The sequence below is a fragment of the Danio rerio genome, chromosome 13, assembly GCF_052040795.2.
Source record: "Danio rerio strain M-AB ecotype USA chromosome 13, GRCz13ab, whole genome shotgun sequence".
Taxonomy (NCBI): Eukaryota; Metazoa; Chordata; class Actinopteri; order Cypriniformes; family Danionidae; genus Danio; species Danio rerio.
In genome coordinates this window covers 1,847,501-1,862,512 of record NC_141033.1, presented here as the reverse complement: position 1 = coordinate 1,862,512, position 15,012 = coordinate 1,847,501, and the positions used below count along the sequence as shown (strand labels likewise).

Genomic DNA, 15,012 nt, shown 5'->3' with positions numbered 1-15,012 from the left:
CCTCAGAAAAATATCGTCTCTCCAAGTACCACCATAATGAGCAGTATTGAAATACAGTAGCAAAGTAGGCCACGTAAAGCAGCTACAACTCTGCACAGTTCAAAAACGTGGCAGATTAATTTCTATTATTAAGAATATTTATTATTGTCAGCCACTTTAATCATTATAAATAGTCTGAATTTACCACTGCACTGTGCTTTGAGGTAAAACAAACAAAAAAAGTAAAAACGTCAATATTTAAATTAAAATGTGCTTTTAAAAGTTAAAAAATGGTAGATTACTGTTCTTAAAAAGTTTAAAAAAAAACATTCTGTACTTAAATGTAAAGTATTAACATATAATAGCCAATTCATTAAAATCTGGGGATGTTGCTTGGACCTCATAAATATAGGCTATATGTCATCACATTGATAAACAAATCATTTTTGATCATTTTTAAAATACACGTAGCACATGACATATTTAATTACTCCGCGTACCACTAGAGGGAAGCCAGCGTACCACTAGTGGTACACGTACCACAGTTTGAGAACTACTGCTCTAAGTCACTGACATTATCATCAGCAGGTCAAAACTCTATTGGCACATGACTGCTTCTCACTCAGGGCTGTTTATGCTAATGAAGGAGAGATCATCACTAGTGGGCGGGGCTTTCCCCCTCTGATGACACGTACAAAAAGTGAATGTCAATCAAAGTGCTTTTTGTAGACTGTTTTCATGAAGTGCAATAGAATTATTTTTTACCATTAGAAGTTGGTTATGTTAACACACTGTTTCCTCACAGCCGTGCTTAAACCTCCTATAAAACAGATTTTTGCATAATAGGTCCTTTTTGAAGAGTACATAATGAACCTATTCCTCAAAGGAAACACTGCGTCTGTGGCACACTCAACATGTGCCTTCATCTTCCTCCTGCTCAAACTTCTGCAAACTTCTTTCTGCTCAGTGTTCCACCAAAGATGGATCCCAGACACTGCTTATATAAACAGAAATGTTTGCTCCTGTCTTAGCTGGGTGGTGACTCAGTACAGGGGAATATATCCATGTGGAGCGAATGAGCACAATGGGGTCAGCTTTATGAGTAAACTGTGCTGTCAAAGAAATCTGCAAGTAACTTGAAGGCCCTGACACACATTGAGCGTAATTGAAGAACGGACTGGCGTCACGTCATTTTGAACAAAACCAGGACAATAATATAAACCACATAGCAACTATAGAATTACCACAACAGATCAACTACTGTAGCTGTTGTGTTACCATAGCAACTATACAATTACCACAACAGATCAACCACTGTACTTGATGTGTTACCATAGCAACCATAGAAGTGCAACAAGAGATCAATTACTATAGTTCAAGTTTTACCATAGCAACCTTAGAATTACCACAACAGATCAATTACTAGTTCATGTGTTACCATAGCAAACATAGAATTAACACAAGAGATCAACTACCATAATTGTTGTTACCATAGCAACTATAGAATTTCCACAACAGATCAACTAATATAGTTGTTGTTACCATAGCAACTATAAAATTACCACAACAGATCAACTATTAGTTGTTGTTACCATAGCAACTATAGAATTACCACAACTGATCAACTACTAAAAATATTGTGTTACCATAGCAACTATAGAATTACCACAACAGATCAATTACAATAGTTGTTGTGTTACCATAGCAACTACAGAATTACCACATTAGATCAATTACTGTAATTGTTGTGTTACCATAGCAACTACAGAATTACCACATTAGATCAAACTACTGTAATTGTTGTGTTACCATAGCAACTACAGAATTACCACAGCAGATCAACTACTGTAATTGTTGTGTTACCATAGCAACTATAGAATTACCACAACAGATCAACTACTGTAATTCATGTGTTACCATAGCAACGACAGAATTACTACAACAGATCAATTACAATAGTTGTTGTGTTACCATAGCAACTATAGAATTACCACAACAGATCAACTACTAGTTGTTGTGTTGCCATAGAAACTACAGAATTACCACAGCAGATCAACTACTGTAATTGTTGTGTTACCATAGCAACTATAGATTTACCAAACAGATCAACTACTGTAGTAGTTGTGTTACCATCTCAAATATGGAATTACATGACACCATTTGAACAGAACCAGGTCAATAATATGCTGAAAGACAGAAAATATTACTTCACAAACTGTACTGTAAATAAATCATATGAATATGTTCAAATTAGTCAATATTACTACTAAAATTAATTTAAAAAGTAAATAAATATAAAATTACACACAATTACACAAGTAAATAAACAGACCCAATGATGGGCTGAAAATCTGTGGATTTCTGCACTCGACTGCATGTGGGCCCAGTCATGACATAAAAATACATTAACAGGTTATGAATTCGAAGGGTGAATATTTTCAAATACTCTTTAATACAATCTCAAAGCAAATTGTTGAATGAGACGCACCCGCGCACTGGTATGCCTTCCTGTTTGGCTGCAGAAACGACCTGCTCGAACCTCTGCAAGCTCTCCTCTATGGAGCAGTTGATGTTTTTCCTGCTGAACGTCTCTGATGCAGAACCAAACACTGCCACTTCATTGGCTCCCGCTGCAACCTTTAACAGGAAACATTTCATCAAGCCTCTGCTTATAGACATGCCTGATTAGCAAGCAAAGCAATTAACAGAAATGAGCTAAACATTTACAAATAGACAGCGCACGATGCTAAAGGTTGAGAAGAAAAGTGGCAGGGGGAAGCGTAGGCAGGCCCGCATGCATAAATAAAGCGGTTTATTATACAAGAGAAACATCATTGACCTGGCATGGAAGGTGAATTGCAAATGTCACTTGTAAATAAATGTAAATGACGCAAATATTTACTTACGGCTGCCTGGAAGCCCTGAATATTGGGAGTCAGAACCGGGTATCTAACGTCAGGAGACCTTTTAATCCCTTTCAGCACTGCGGTGTGGTCGGCCATCTGAAATGTTTTTTTTAAAAGAAACCAATAAGAAGTCTCGTTTTTGAACATGAATAGCAACTGTGAAAACAGCTTGTGTTGTCTCATTGTGTCATGTGCTCTCCGTGTTATTGTCTAGTCCCACCCTCCTTGTTATCCCGTTATTAGTTTCAAGAGTTCACACTTAGATATTGCTTGACGACTGTAAGCAGGTTTGGCATGCTGTCCCAGGAGAGAACCCTGAGCTCGGAGATAGTTGAGCCCAGGGCTCCCGCCAGGTCCATAGAGCATGTAAGGGGAGTACGAGATCAGGTTGTTCTCGAGAGCTCCCCTTTTTAAAGGGAGGAAAGGAGGAGATAGGGGGTGGATGGGGGGTTTCTTCGGAAAACGAAGGTAAGGGAGTAATATCTAGCTAGGCTATTTATAGTAAGTTGGAATAGATCTGATTGGCTAACTAATGAGTGTAGATAGGCGGCCAGCTGCGGTCAATTATATCACGTGCTCCTCTCGAAATTAGTTTAAAAACTTCACTTCAAGAGTTCACACTTAGATATTGCTTGACGACTGTAAGCAGGTTTGGCATGCTGTCCTGGGAGAGAACCCTGAGCTCGGAGATAGTTGAGCCCAGGGCTCCCGCCAGGTCCATAGAGCATGTAAGGGGAGTACGAGATCAGGTGGTTCTCGAGAGCTCCCCTTTTTAAAGGGAGGAAAGGAGGAGATAGGGGGTGGATGGGGGGTTTCTTCGGAAAACGAAGATAAGGGAGTAATATCTAGCTAGGCTATTTATAGTAAGTTGGAATAGATCTGATTAGCTAACTAATGAGTGTAGATAGGCGGCCAGCTGCGGTCAATTATATCACGTGCTCCTCTCGAAATTAGTTTAAAAACTTCACTTAATATTTTCACCTGATTGTTTGTTAATTATTTCTTCTTTAGCCAAGGCCGGAGCAAGCTGAACTGCTGCTCTAGGCAAAGGACGGTCACGCCACCCTCAACCCTAAAGTGGTTGGTGAGGAGGATGAGGGTAGTGTCGGGGACGCCGCCCTCTCTATTCTGCCGCCGTAGATGTGGATATAACTGAGGGCACGGGTGGTGAGGGTAGAGTCGCGGACGCCGCCCTCTATATTCTGTCGCCCTAGACGCGGATAGAAGAGGGCGCGGGTGGTGAGGGTAGTGTTGCGGACGCCGCCCTCTCTATTCTGCTGCCCTAGACGCGGATAGAAGAGGGCGCGGGTGGTGAGGGTAGTGTTGCGGACGCTGCCCTCTTTATTCTGCTGCCCTAGACGCGGATGTAACGGAGGGTGCGGGTGGTGAGGGTAGTGTCACGGACGCCGCCCTCTTCTGTCGCCCTAGACGCGGATATAACTGAGGGTGCGGGTGGTGAGGGTAGTGCGCGGATGCCGCCCTGTCTATTCTGTCGCCCTAGATGCGGATAGAAGAGGGCGCGGGTGGTGAGGGTAGTCTCGCGCACGCCGCCCTCTCTGTTCTGCCGCCCTAGACGCGGATATAACTGAGGGCGCGGGCGGTGAGGGTAGTGCGCGGACGCCACCCTCTCTATTCTGTCAACCTAGACGCGGATAGAAGAGGGCGCGGGTGGTAAGAGTAGTGTTGCGGACGCCGCCCTCTTCTGCCGCCCTAGACGTGGATATAACTGAGGGCGTGGGTGGTGAGGGTAGAGTCAGGGACACCGCTCTCTCTATTCTGTCTCCCTAGATGCGGATAGAAGGGGGCGCACGAGGTGAGGGTAGTGTCGCGGACGCCGCCCTCTTTATTCTGCTGCCCTAGAAACGGATATAACTGAGGGCGCGGGTGGTGAGGGTAGTGTCGCGGACGCCGCCCTCTCTATTCTGTCGCCCTAGACGCGGATATAACTGAGGGCGCGGGTGGTGAGGGTAGTGTCGCGGAGGCCGCCCTCTCTATTCTGTCGCCCTAGATGCAGATATAACTGATGGCGTGGGGGGTGAGGGTTGTGTCAGGGACGCCGCCCCCTCTATTTTGCTGCCCTAGGCGGCCGCTTAGGTCGCCTCTATGGACGCGCCGGCCATGCTTATAGCTCCCACTTGTCTGCTGTCCTGTGCCAGTTCATTGTCTTGCGTTTGGTGTGTTTGGAGTCATCCTGTCTTGTGTCCAGTCCTGCCTTGCCAGTCCAGTTTTGGTGATGTTTTTTCCCTATGGGGTAATTTCAGATAATCACAGATAAATAAATCTAATTTCTTGCATTTTGGAGTCCTCGCCTCTTTCCTACACCCCAATCCTGACAGTACTCTTATTGTAAAATGTTCCCCTTATTTCAAAGTGAAAACAAGATTATTTACCTTACCACATTGGCAGATTATTTTGCTTCTTTTAAGGAAAACCTCACTTATTTTTGATTTGATTTTTGATCTTATAATTTCTGAAAACAAGACAACATATATTGCTTGTCTAGAAAATGCTTCTTAATTTAAGTACAGTGTTGCCCACTTAGCGACTTTGACCGCTAGATTTAGCAACTTTTCAGACCCCCCAAGCAACAAATTTTTTAAAACAGCGACTAGCGACAAATCTAGCACCTTTTTTGTGTGTTACTGGACATTTTTATAGACTGTCATGGCCATAGTGTACTGTGCCTATACTTCTCAACGAGCTGCGGGTGATGCCGCCGGCACCTCCCCGCCTCAGTGCACTGACAGCCGGCCCAGTCCAGTACAGCAGCCTCTCCCACCTGCATCCTGACAGCAGATCACCCCTCTGCGTACCGACGGCAAATGATTTAGCACCGGCAGTGTGAAGGTATTTCCCTTGTTCAGTCAAACCGATCTGCTTCTCCTTTATTTCAACAATTTAACTTGACCGTTTTTTTTCTTTTCTTGTTCACAATCAGATATTTAAAGTGAGAGTTTCTGAACTTGTCTGAGTTTATTACGTCTGAGAGATTACTGCAAATTCACAACACATCTATAATGATATACTGCATTTAAACAGCAATACGTTTAGTTAAACTGAGATGCTTACATAAAGCGTAGTGCAAATATTAATACCCCTTTATTAACCACAGGCTGTTAAACAAACAGAAATGGTAGAACGTGATGATGTCAGTAATATGCAAATTAACTTATGATGTAATCTAGCGATTTTTAGCGACTTTTCAGGCAGAGCTTATCGCTTTTTTGTTGAAAAGTTTTTAAGTATTTGAGTTATTTGGACTACAAACGAGACAAAAACTAAGTAAGAAATGCATTTTTGCAGTGTTGGTTTGTGTGGACGAGATACTGAGCATTACCTGTGCAACCCACTTTGAAGACACGAAACTCGTGGCCTCGATCACAGGCAGGCCAGTCTGAGAAAGCAGGTCTATCAGCTGGATTTTGACCTCTGTCGGCACGATTTCCTGCAGAAGCACAATGACGTCAAAAGTCTTGGGATTCTATGAATGCATTCGTGTAGCGTGCACATCTGTGAGCCACGACAGCACGATGATATAATGCACTATGAATGAATAATTTACTTGCCACCAGAACTGAAAGAATAGTTTTCCAATTTATCTATACAATAGTGTAGCACCTGCTAAACACAACCCAGACTCAATGGAAAAGCAGCATTTTGAATAGGAAAAGTAACCCTGGACCTGGTAAACTTTGTACAACCTAAAAAATGTTTAGCTGAAACCTGATTAACTTATCAAAATGAGTTAAAGCAATATATAAATGTTTGTTGTCATTATTTTTTACAGTGCATTCAGTACATAATAACTACAGTAATTACACCTGACAGTGAACATACACATGCTAAGCCATCTACCTTCTCATTTTGGAGTCCATCTCTTGGTCCGACCTCCACGATTTTGACGTAGACTGGAAGTTTGGGCAGCTCTGAACACTGTAAATTGAAAAAACAATTGAGGAAGGAAGGAGCATCTAACAGTTTCACAGAGCTGTATGGAAAATCTGAGCGGTGGATTAAGACACATCCTCTTCCTGACGAATGGTGCGTACAAGCTCATGTTTTGAGTCTGGTCTTCAGATTGCTGCCAGGTCATTTATGACATAATGTGCACTGGATCGAGCATTTCCTCTCCTTCATTGGCAAAACCAAAGCTTGAACTTTGAATGCGGTGGAGTAGCATTACAAAGGGCCAGAGCTGTGCTTATTGAAGATTTAAAGGGGACCTATTATGTGTAAGATGTAAAATAAGTCCTCAAAGTGTGTATGTGAAGTATTAGCTAAAAATACCACACAAATGATTTTCTATAACCAACCCAGGCTCATTGTAGGTACATACCCCTGCATAAATTTCTGGAGAGCGCCAAATACAGCCCAGGAGTTATGTTTTTTTTTTTTTGCAGTTTTTGTTCTCGCATATCCACCAGAGGCCGCTGTGTACGCTTTTTCAGATCTCAAATTTCCCTCGTGAGTGCCATTCACGCCTGCTGTTCTCATGTAAATCCACCAGAGGCCGCTGTTGACTGACTAACTAACCAACTAACTGACCAGCCGACCAATCGTTCGGCCACACCCTTCCCAGTTCCTAACCGATAGTGTTTTCAAAAGCAACAATTGACCCGCCCACCTCCTTCCCTAAAACCAACCGATAGTGTTTTCAAAAGCAACAATTGACCCGCCCACCTCCTTCCCTAAAACCAACCGATAGTGTTTTCAAAAGCAACAATTGACCCGCCCACCTCCTTCCCTAAAACCAACCGATAGTGTTTTCAAAAGCAACAATTGACCCGCCCACCTCCTTCCCTAAAACCAACCGATAGTGTTTTCAAAAGCAACAATTGACCCGCCCACCTCCTTCCCTAAAACCAACCGATAGTGTTTTCACCTAAACCAACCGATAGTGTTTTCAAAAGCAACAATTGACCCGCCCACCTCCTTCCCTAAAACCAACCGATAGTGTTTTCAAAAGCAACAATTGACCCGCCCACCTCCTTCCCTAAACCAACCGATAGTGTTTTCAAAAGCAACAATTGACCCGCCCACCTCCTTCCCTAAAACCAACCGATAGTGTTTTCAAAAGCACCAATTGACCCGCCCACCTCCTTCCCTAAAACCAACCGATAGTGTTTTCAAAAGCAACAATTGACCCGCCCACCTCCTTCCCTAAAACCAACCGATAGTGTTTTCAAAAGCAACAATTGACCCGCCCACCTCCTTCCCTAAAACCAACCGATAGTGTTTTCAAAAGCAACAATTGACCCGCCCACCTCCTTCCCTAAAACCAACCGATAGTGTTTTCAAAAGCAACAATTGACCCGCCCACCTTCTTCCCTAAAACCAACCGATAGTGTTTTCAAAAGCAACAATTGACCCGCCCACCTCCTCCCCTAAAACCAACCGATAGTGTTTTCAAAAGCAACAATTGACCCGCCCACTTCCTTCCCTAAAACCAACCGATAGTGTTTTCAAAAGCACAAATTGACCCGCCCACCTCCTTCCCTAAAACCAACCGATAGTGTTTTCAAAAGCACCAATTGACCCGCCCACCTCCTTCCCTAAAACCAACCGATAGTGTTTTCAAAAGCAGTAATTGACCCGCCCACCTCCTTCCCTAAAACCAACCGATAGTGTTTTCAAAAGCAACAATTGACCCGCCCACCTCCTTCCCTAAAACCAACCGATAGTGTTTTCAAAAGCAAACTAGAAAAAGAAAAGCCCTTGCGGCCGCCCGATTTTTACCGCATTTTCAAATCTTACATTTTAACCCTGTTAATTACTTGTTTATTTATTTTTTTACCCGCTTTCTGGAACACATTTTTACCAGACTTGTACCCCATCATCACGGTCAACTCCGTTCCACCTCCCAAGTCCGCCAATGTACGCGGCCAGCCACTGGGCACACTGGTAACATCAGAAAAGCCGTCCACACGGAGATAAGTGGTCAGCTGGTATTGTGCCATTTTAGTGACTGCCGCTTTAAATTCAAATGAGATTGTGCTCTTTTTAAAAGAGGGCGGAGCTATAGATACCCATGTGTCAGCATGGTGGCAGCTTATAAAATCTAATGGTAGATGGCTGCTTGTCACTCAGGGCTGTTTATGCTAATGAGGGAGAGATGTTCACTAGTTTTTTTTTTTTATTAAATACAAGAAAAATGACATCACTGCATTGAAGAGCAAAAAATAACAAAACAATTAAGAAAGAAGAGAGAAAAAAAACTTTGCATAGCCTCAATTATTAAGAAAAAAAGATATCATAAGCATTAAGAACGTATTATTCCTATTATTATTAATAAGCTTAACAGATTCAATATTGAACAAAATTACAGCAAGTATTGAAAATATTAAATATAGGTATTGCCTTTACACTCATACACTACGGACAATTTAGCCAACCCAATTCACCTGAACCACATGTCTTTAGACAGTGGGGGAAACCGGAACACCCGGAGGAAACCCACACAAGCGCAGGGAGAACATGCAAACTCCACACAGAAACGTCAACTGACCCAGCCTAGGCTCGAACCTTCTTGCTGTGAGGCGACAACAGCACTACCCACTGCATCGCCTAATATGTAATATACTAGTATAAACTGTGTGGGAAGACCAATCGAGTTAAGCTTTTGTTTAGACTTAGCATTTAGCATGCTATGTTGTGTATGCTACTGTTAGCTTCTTAAGCACATTTAGACCTACGGTAAACCAATTCTGATTAATCACGTAAATCCAACCTTTTTCTTTTTTTTCATATAATTATTTACATTATAGAATTTATATAATTATTGCGATGTATATTTTATTATTTGTTTGCATTTTGAATGTATGTACAAAATTGACATTGATAAAATAGAAAATAATATTAATATTTATTAAGTATTAGGCTATACGTGTTGATTAATAGGCCTATTAAACTAAAAGTAAGCTCTGAATTAATCTTTAATTTGAGAAAAGACCTCTATTTTGGTCATTGTTGAATGAAATGTCTTCAGCTTCCTGTAGCTTTTCGTTTGCAAATGAACCAGTGCTAATCTATAACTAAACCTGTTGATGAAAAGTAGATAACTTAGGCCTAAAAAACAGCCACAAAACAAATATGAGAACAGCATTGATGCAGTGAAGAGTGAATAAATACAATTTTAGCCACAAACGATGCACATGTAATGCTAATTAGATATTCCGCCTCACTTCAGTGGTGAAAATAAAATCGCAGGGGTCAAGGGTGTTTGATTTACTGATGAATTGCGTTGATGTGAGCTACACTGCTTTCCTCACACGCTCGCTTTCCTCTCTGCGTTATATTTCCTAGAGGAGCACATGCACAAACAGAGCCCCACCTTCTCTTCCCACAGGAGCCGCGGCAACCACGGATAATCCCGCAGGAAAGTCTCGTAGCTCAGGCAGTGTTTGACCGCGGAGGAAACGTTCCCCATCCGGCCAGCGCGACCTGCCAGCCCGGTGCTTTTCCGCAGTGACACCGGTGGTGGAGACGACCGAGCATCTGCGCTTTTTCACCGTCAGCATCACCGCGACCTACGCTGGCTGTCGCTAGAAGAGATACAGCTGTGGACGGAAGTTAACGATAATTATTAATATTCTTCAGTAAATGATTAATTGTATTTCAATATTCTCTAAAACAGTATTTGTCTTATTCGTATTATTTATTGAATTACTCATTAAATAATATTTTTAACGTCTACCCCTACCCCAACCATCACAGTAATGTTAAAATAGTAATTATACAGAGTTTTAATCATATTATTTATCAAACTACCCATTAAATTGTATTTTATTAATGTCTACCCCTAAACCTAACCATCACAGTAATGTTAAAATAGTAATTATACAGAGTTTTATTCATATTATTTATCAAACTACCCATTAAATTGTATTTTATTAATGCCTACCCCTAAACCTAACCATCACAGTAATGTTAAAATAGTAATTATACAGAGTATTATTCATACTATTTATTAAATTACTCATTAAATTGTATTTTTAACATCTATCCCTAAACTCAACCATCGCAGTAATGTGAAAACAGTATTTATACCGAGTATTATTCATAATATATATTAAATTGTATTTTATTAACCTCTACCCCTACCCCAACTATCACGGTAAAGTAAAAACAGTAATTATAGCAAGTTTTATTCATATTATTTATGAAATGTACCCATTAAATTGTATTTTATTATTGTCTACCCCTACCTAAACCATCACGGTAATGTAAAAACAGTATTTATAGCGAGTATTATTCATAATATTTATTAAATTATCCATTAAATTGTATTTTATTAACATCTACCCCTGAATCCAACCATCACAGTAATGTAAAAACAGTATTTATACAGAGTATTGTTCATATTATTAATTAAATTACCATGAATTTGTATTTTATCAGCGCCTAACCCCCCTAACTATCACAATAATGTAGAAAAAGTATTTATACCAAGAATTATTCATATTATTTACTAAATTACCCATTAAATTGTATTTTATTAACACCTACCCCTACCCCAACATTACAGTAATGTTCAAACAGTAATTATAAAGAGTATTATTTGTATTATTTATTAAAATATTGATTAAATTGTATTTTTTTAATGTATACCCCTACCCCAAACATCAAAGTAATGTAAAAACAGTAATTATACAGAGTATTATTCATATTGTTTATTAAATTACATTTTAAATTGTATTTTTTAATGTTTACCCCTACCCCAACCATCACAGTATTGTAAAAACAGTAATTATACAGAGTATTATTAATAATATTTATTGAATTACTCATTAAATTGTATTTAATTAACGTCTACACATAAACCCAACCATCACAGTATTCATATTATTTATTAAATTTGTATCATATGGTTGTTTATAAATAGATGTTAATAAAATACAATTTAATAGGTAATTTAACAAATAATATGAATAATACTGTGTATAATTACTGTTTTTACATTACTGTGAGGGTTGGGTTTATGAGTAGATAATAATAAGGGTAAATATAAATAATAATATGAATAATACTCATTATAATTACTGTTTTAACATAAGTGATGGTTGGGTTTAAGTTTGGGATAGGGGTAGACGTTGATCAAATACAATAATAGTAATGCCTGACTGCAGCTGTATCCCTTCTAGCAACCGGATGACTCAGCTGTTGCCATAGCAGCAGGCAGCATCCCTGCCGGTGAAGATGCTACACAGCGCTTTGTTGTTAGCTTTAGACTGACAGCTCCATGTTAAATATGAGACCCGCTGGGGGGATTCTGGGCTCTACAATAAGACTAACCGCGAGCTGCTTATTTTACCGGCCTTGGCACTCCTCCCCGGCGGAGGAAATCTACAGCTTTGGGGAGTGAAAGAAAAAAACGTGATTGATCTCCTGTGGCTGAGGCGGCTCATGCTTCTCAATGCCACTCTTGCCAATGTCAACCGTGCTCTGTTATAAAATCTCTCTGTAAAGCCAGGCCGCAATTTACTTGTGAAAGAGCCATTCTTCCAAGCCCAGGTGCTTACAATAGAGAGGTTTAAGGAAGCTCTTGTGCTCGGCTCTTCCTAAATAACTGGCCTCTCTCTTAATGGGGGAGAATCGCGGCTGGGGTTGCTTTTATTGGGGTATCAGTGGCCTATTTCTCGTTTGTGACCCTGGACAACAAGACCAGTCATGAGTGTCAATTTTCTGAAATGTCTGAGGTATAAGATTTATACCTGAAAGCTGAATAAATAATCTTTCCAGTAAGCTTTCAGACAAACCTTGAAGCTATTTAAAAATCTGTAATCTGAGGGTTAAAATAAATATATATACTTACCGGCCACTTTATTAGGTACACTTTACTAGTATCAGGTTGGCCCCCATTTTGCCTTCAGAACCGCCTTAATCCTTCGTGGCAGAGATTCAACAAGCTACTGGAAATATTTCTCAGAGATTTTGCTCCATATTGACTTGATCGCATCACACAGTTGCTGCTGATTTGTCGGCTGCACATCCATGATGCCAATCTCCCGTTCCACCACGTCCCAAAGGTGCTCTATTGGATTGTGATCTAGTGATTGTGGAGGCCATTTGAGTACAGTGAACGTACTGTCATGTTTAAGAAACCAGTCTGCACAGCACAATGCAAAAAATACTATTCTTATGTACAGTTTGTGTCTTGTTTCTAGTCTAAATATCTAAAAAGTCTTAAATCAAGAAGCATTTTTCTTACCTATAAAGCTTTAAATAATCTAGCTCCTGTTTATAACCAACCATCTGTCTCGCTACAATCCAACCCGCTCTATAAGATCTCAAAACTCAGGGTTTCTGCTAGTACCTAGAATAGCAAAGTCCACTAAAGGAGGTCGAGCCTTCTCATTTATGGCTCCCAAACTCTAGAATAGCCTTCCTGATAATGTCCGAGGCTCAGACACACTCTCTCAGTTCAACACTAGATTAAAGACCTATCTGTTTAGTAAAGCATACTCTCAGTGCATTACTTAGCGGTGTGATACATGAGTGTGCTCCACGCAGGTTTCTGCATCTCGTTTACGTACACTATGAACAGCAGCTACGCTAATTATTCTCTTTATTCTCTATTTCCACCTGGGGATACTCATCCTGAGGCCCTCAGACTAATCAGCGCCACTGATTCGATCCAAGACCAGCAACGAGATGATCCCAAGGTTTTCATAATCCTAGACCAGGCCGTATCCTGAGCAGCTGCTGTGGTGGTCATGGAGGAGTGAAGAGACGAGTCTTCGCTGAGGTCCAGCATTCTCCAGCCTCCCGCACCTAGACTGCAGCTCTGCACAAGACGTTTGGCCCGTGGAGAAATGGTCGTGCCCAACTGAGCCTGGTGTCTCTCAAGGTTTTTTAATTCTGTCGCCACTGGCTTGCATGGTTCGAGATCTGTAGAGCTGCGCATTGATGGATTTGCTCTTCAGTGTTTGTACTCTCAGTAGTGATTATTAAACCACACTGAACTGAGCTAAACTGAACTGAACTTAAACTCTGAAAACTGAACTGACACTGTTTCAATTTACTATGATCTTCTATGTGAAGCTCCGTTAACTCAATCATTGTAAAAGCGCTAAACAAATAAAGGTGAACTGAATTGAAGACAAGCAACAAATATTGTCTTGTTTTCAGAAATAATAAATCAAAATTAAGAGTTTTTTCTCTTAAAACAAGCAAAATAAGCTGCCACTGGGGTAAGCTAATTAACTAGTTTTTACTTTAAAAATAAGATTATTTTGCTTCTTTTTGACATTTTATTTCTGAAGACAAGACGTTCATTTTTGCATTTTTTGCTTGATTTTGATATTTGGACTACAATCAAGACAAAAACTCTTAAGTGAGAAAAACATTTTGTTTGTGAACACCAATAAAATCTGTTTTAACGCAGGGAGAACATGCAAACTCCACACAGAAATGCCAACTGACCCAGCTTAGGCGCTAACCAGCTACCTTCTTGCTGTGAGGCACTACCTTCTATTTTCTTTATTTCATATGCGATTAAACATGTCAGAAAAAGACTACATTCAGCTGCACTGAAACACTGTTTTCACAATGCTCTTTTGGAAATATGGGTTTCTTGGTTGCCAAAGCAGTATTTGTTCATTCAATGGCATTTTTGTCTGACCACTGGCAGAAAAGGAGACTTTATTCCATTTGAAGAGACCAATTTACAATTAGGATTTGGCTCATTTCCACAAAAGTCACAAAAATCATACATTTAAAAACTCAAATCATTTAAGTTTTGATATAATGCAAATAAGCAATGTTAATATTTAAAACTGTATACAGTGAAGATCAAATTTGAGAATAACCTACAGTTTCCTAACTGCAAGTCCTATTTCAATTTATCCTTCACTGTAAAAAATATCTGTAAATTAGCAGTTTTCTGTATTTTATGTTTCATTTTTTTTTCTCCGTTCATTCAAACTTTTGAATTGCATTATTGGAGCTTGATCTTTCTTTCCACAACTTTTGACCTTAAAAGTTTAAAAAAGTGACTTTAATGAACATTTGTAATAGTTTTTGTGCTGTATTGTCTGGGTTGGTGTTGTATATTAGTCACAAAAACCTTGTAATAAACTGACCGCACACTTATTTCCATATATATCACTTCTCATACATGATATTATTA

The 15,012-nt window shown here is 40.0% G+C and overlaps 2 protein-coding genes across 33 annotated transcripts in view; one reads left to right on the top strand and one right to left on the bottom strand.

Annotated features, from left to right (window-relative positions):
- Nucleotides 1-10,406, bottom strand: part of hmgcll1 (3-hydroxymethyl-3-methylglutaryl-CoA lyase like 1) — a 238,908-nt gene extending 228,502 nt beyond the window's left edge. For 31 of the 32 annotated variants that reach the window (XR_015505378.1, XR_015505372.1, XR_015505381.1 and 28 more), the window contains exons 1-5: nt 10,216-10,406; nt 6,741-6,818; nt 6,223-6,330; nt 2,886-2,981; nt 2,468-2,616 (exon numbers count right to left, since the gene is read on the bottom strand). Coding sequence is in view for 6 of the 32 variants with exons in the window: in XM_087278420.1 (XP_087134546.1) it covers nt 2,468-2,616; nt 2,886-2,981; nt 6,223-6,330; nt 6,741-6,818; nt 10,216-10,311 (527 nt within the window). In the remaining 26 variants the exon portion in view is untranslated. 32 annotated transcript variants of the gene reach the window in all.
- The window catches only part of lrrc1 (leucine rich repeat containing 1), a 593,918-nt gene that overhangs the window by 373,758 nt on the left and 205,148 nt on the right, over nt 1-15,012 (top strand). The window lies entirely within an intron of this gene.